The 4,069-nt window shown below is 64.6% G+C and overlaps 1 protein-coding gene across 1 annotated transcript; it reads right to left on the bottom strand.

Moving 5' to 3' along the window:
- LGALS1 (galectin 1) lies at positions 1 to 3,595 on the bottom strand. Its single transcript, XM_004610500.3, has 4 exons — positions 3,477 to 3,595; positions 2,236 to 2,315; positions 489 to 660; positions 1 to 199 (listed from the first exon to the last, which is right to left on the bottom strand). The coding sequence occupies exons 1-4, from the start codon at positions 3,483 to 3,485 to the stop codon at positions 53 to 55; spliced, it is 408 nt and encodes a 135-aa protein (XP_004610557.1). The 5' UTR covers positions 3,486 to 3,595; the 3' UTR covers positions 1 to 52.
- Positions 3,596 to 4,069: the final 474 nt, after the last annotated feature.

Below are 4,069 nucleotides of genomic sequence, written 5' to 3'. Positions count from 1 at the left end.
TCAGGGGGAGCAGAGGCAGCTGCCTTTATTGGGGGCCACGGGCCGGCCGGCTTCACTCAAAGGCCATGCACTTGATCTTGAAGTCCCCGTCGGTGGCCATGTAGCTGATGGCCTCCAGGTTGAGGCGGTTGGGGAACTTGAATGTGTACCCATCCGGGAGCGTGATGGTCAGGTCGGCGGTGTCGAAGGTAACGCACACCTGGAGGGCGGGGAGGCAGGTGGTGAGGGTCACACACCCTGCAAGGGGAATCTCATTCCCAACACGGGCATCAGTTGGACCCCGAAAGAACCTCATCCCCCTGGGGAGGTGGCTGAAGGTGGGGAGTGGATGATCCTCACTAGGGGTCACAAAGAGGGATGGGACCAAGGGACCTAAATTTGTGGATTCCCAGCGCGCTGCCCCATCAAGCCCCGCCCTCACCACGCCCTGCCCCGCAAACCACGCCCTATTCAACCCCTAGACCACGCCCCCGGCTCGCCCCGCTCACCTCCACGACACTTCCAGGTTGGAAGGGGAAGGCGGGTTCGCGCTGCTCGGCGCCCCACGCCCCGCCGTCCTTGCTGTTGCACACGATGGTGTTGGCGTCGCCGTGCGCGTCGAAGCGAGGATTGAAGTGCAGACACAGGTTGTCGCTGTCTTTGCCCAGGTTCAGCACGAAGCTGGGGAGCAAGGGGTGGAGTGGGGGTGTCTCCCTGGACCTGCACCAACCTGACTGCGGCAGAGGGTCTGTTCCGCCCCATGCCCCACCCAAAGAACCGCGGGGCCGGGGCCGCAGGGCACAGCGCCTGGATTCCAGGGCCCTGGACACACCCCGCCCCCTCTGGGTCTGTCTCCCCACCTGCACAATGAGAGTGAGGAAGGAGGCGGAACGAGGAGAGCCTGGGAAGGCTCTCCCGATGCCTAGAGCCCCGCAGACGTTACTTTGAGTCTCAGCCCCTTTGGTCAAGGTCAAGACTGCCTGGAGAGGCCGGGGACAGAGGTAGTACAGGGTTTGACCGCGCGCCAGCGGCACACACATACGGTCCCCCAGCACCGCCAGGGGGCACTCCTGAGCACGGAGGAGGAATAGCCCCTGAGCATCGCAGATGACCCAACACCCCCTGCCCCCCTAAAAGAACCCCGGGGCTGGAGCGATAGCACAGCAGGTAGGGCATTTGCCTTGCACACGGCCGACCTGGGTTCGATTCCCAGCACCCCATAGGGTTCCCCGAGCACCACCAGGAGTAATTCCTGAGTGCAGAGCCAGGAGGAACCCCTGAGCATCGCCGGGTGTGACCCAAAAAGCAAAAAACAAACAAAAAAACAAAAAAACGACCCCTCGAGGGGAGCAGTGGCTAGCGGCAGAGCACCTGCGTCACATGTGTGAGGCCCTGATGCCACCCCTTCACCAGGGGAAACAAACAAAAAAACACGCTCCGGGGGGCAGACAGCACAGCGGGTGGGGTACTTGCCTTGCACGCACTCGGGTAACCCATATGGTCCCTGGAGCCCCGCCAGGAGTTAATTCCTGAGTGCAGAGCCAGGTATGACCCCTGAGGGTCGGCCCGGTGTGGGGCCCCCTCCCCCGAATTGTAAGACTGTTGTAAGACTCGCTCCAGATGACCTCTGGGAGGGCAAGTCCCACCCCTCTGGCGCCTCCCTGGAGCGCAGTGGACCACGCGCAGCCGGTGCCGGACAGCTGTGTGGGCAAGTGAACAAAAACTAATCGTGATAATATTTCCGCCGGGCAGTGCTGAAGCCCCGCACCCCTTGAGGGTCTGGGAGGATGAAAGGCCCAGTGCGGGGCTCTTTGGAACGTCCGAGGGCCTCGCCCCAGCCTCTGACCCTCGCGCTAACGGGGTCACCTGGGGGACAAAAAACAAGGGCTGGGGTGGGCAGTGACTACAGATGGAGCTAGGGAAGAGCGTAGGACCCTGGGGGCCGGCCCAGGACAGGTTGGGGGGCTGGGCGGGGGGCGCCCCTCGGGCCCGACCCCGCCCCCAGCCGGGAGTGGGCGTGGCCAGCCAAGGTCGATGACGTGTCCTCAGCTGGTTTCGTTTAAGAGCAAGGGAGGGGAAGGGGCGACAATGGTGGGGGCGTCCAGGGCCCGCGGAGGAAGTGACTCACCCCGAGCACGCAGCCTCGGCAGCTGCCGGCGCGTTAACCCCCTCCCCGCCGCCAGGGGGAGCGGGGCCTCGGCTGACCACGCCTCGGCTGACCACGCCCCGCCCTTCGCCCCCCCACCCCCCACTCACCTCTTAGCGTCCGGGGACACCTCACCCCGCACTCGAAGGCACTCGCCGGGCTTGAGGTTCAGGTTGCTGGCGATCAGACCCTGCGGGAGAGGGAGGCACCGTGAGGGGTGGGCAGTGGAGGTCGGGGCTTTCTCGCCCTGGACCCTCTGACTTGGCCATCAGAGCGCAGCACCGTGAGAGGCAGGGGCCAAGTTCTAGCCTCTCTCTGCGTGCGCCCTGAAGTCTCTACAGACGGCCGGGCTCCTGCCCCAACCAGGTATGTGGGGGTCTGGTCTGGGGGCGTCTTCTCCGGGTATAGAAGTTTTGGGTCTACAGCGTGGCTGGGGCGGATGTGCTGGGCGTCCCGGGCGGGGGGGTGCAGCCCCCCGTGGCCGCATAGGGGAGAGAAGGCGCAAGGAGGGTGCTGCTGAGCTCTGGGGCTGGGAAAAAGCAGCTTGGCTGGGGCTCCGGTCCGGGCCACCACCCCTTCCAGGCCGGGCTTCGGGGCGGGGCCCCCAGTGAGCACCCCAGGACCCCTGCACAGAACTGAGAGCAGCCTGGTCCACTCAGGGTTAACAGGGCCCAGCAGGCCGCGGGGTTAACTGTGTGACTGGGTCCTTCTGCCAGGAACTTTGAATCCTTTCTTTCCCCTGGGGTCCCGGGAAAGCTCTTGCCTCTCCCTGGCACCTCTACCCCCAGCATGTGGGGTTGGGGAACCCCCCCCTGTGCCCCCTGACCCGCCGTGAACCGGTCCCCACCTGCTCACCCGCCAGGCCTGCAGGCAGAGCCTGGCAACTGTTCAGAGCTCTCTGGAGCAGAGGGTGGCCAGGCCGTGACGGGGGACAGCTGCCGGGAGAGGACAGCCGGGCTGGACGCTCTGGGGTGGAGGAGGGGCAAGGGACCTGCCCAGGCCACCGCAGTGGGGTCCTCGCTCCCCGCCGGCCACACCCTTCCCACTCCCTTTCTCCAGAGCTGCAGAATGTCAGACCCTGGCCCAGGGGACTGTGCAGTCAGCGCCTGGGGCCATCCAGAAACTCAGAAGCCCAAAAAAGGCCCTGAGGTGGGGGATCACGGCGCCCACCCCCATTTTACAGACAGAGCCACCGAGGCCCAGAAAAGGGACCCCAGAAAAGAGATGACACTTGCTCCAGGCGACGCTTGGGAACTGGAACTCAGAGCCTGACCCAGTGCCCAGGGTTTCCCCGATTCCTGCCCCAGCGCCCTCCCTGGGCCTGGGGGGCTACTGGGGGCCCCACACTCACACAAGCCATGATTGAACGCAGGAGGATGACACGGAGACGTCGACACCAACTCGATGAGGACTCCACCCGGGAACCTGGGCCAGACCGCTCCCACCCTTTTAAGTGGACCCAAGCGGTGAGCCCCGCCCCCTGGAAGCTCAGCCAATGGGAAGGCGGGATGGGGATGGGGCCCGCTGGAGGCGGAGTCAATGGAATTTTGAAGCGCGTTCTGGAGCAGGAGCAGCCAATCAGAATGGCGGATTCCCCTCCTGTCCTTATAAGCCCCTCCTTCAGGGTCTAGATTCCACCTCCCATTTTTACTCCATCCCGCCCCAACCCCCCTGCCTCCTAAAAAAAAAAAAAAACTGTGCCGTGGCAGGGATTTGGGGGAAGCCAATGGAAAATAGTTTGAGGATGAGTTCTAGCCAGGAGTTGGCAGGAAGGGGGCTGGGGCCAGCAAGCTGAGCGCAGGGGGCACCCAGGCTGTCTAAGTGGGTGCAGGGTTACCCCCCCACCCCACCACACCCCAGCCGGGGAACAGAGCTGAGGGTTCCCTGAGGCTGCTTCCTGGCAGGGGTCACGGCTTGGTCCACGCTGTGGGGCTCAGCAGAGGG

Source organism: Sorex araneus, chromosome 6, assembly GCF_027595985.1.
Source record: "Sorex araneus isolate mSorAra2 chromosome 6, mSorAra2.pri, whole genome shotgun sequence".
In the NCBI taxonomy this organism is placed as follows: Eukaryota; Metazoa; Chordata; class Mammalia; order Eulipotyphla; family Soricidae; genus Sorex; species Sorex araneus.
The sequence above is the reverse complement of the archived record's forward strand: the minus strand, read 5'-3'. Positions and strand labels throughout refer to the sequence as shown.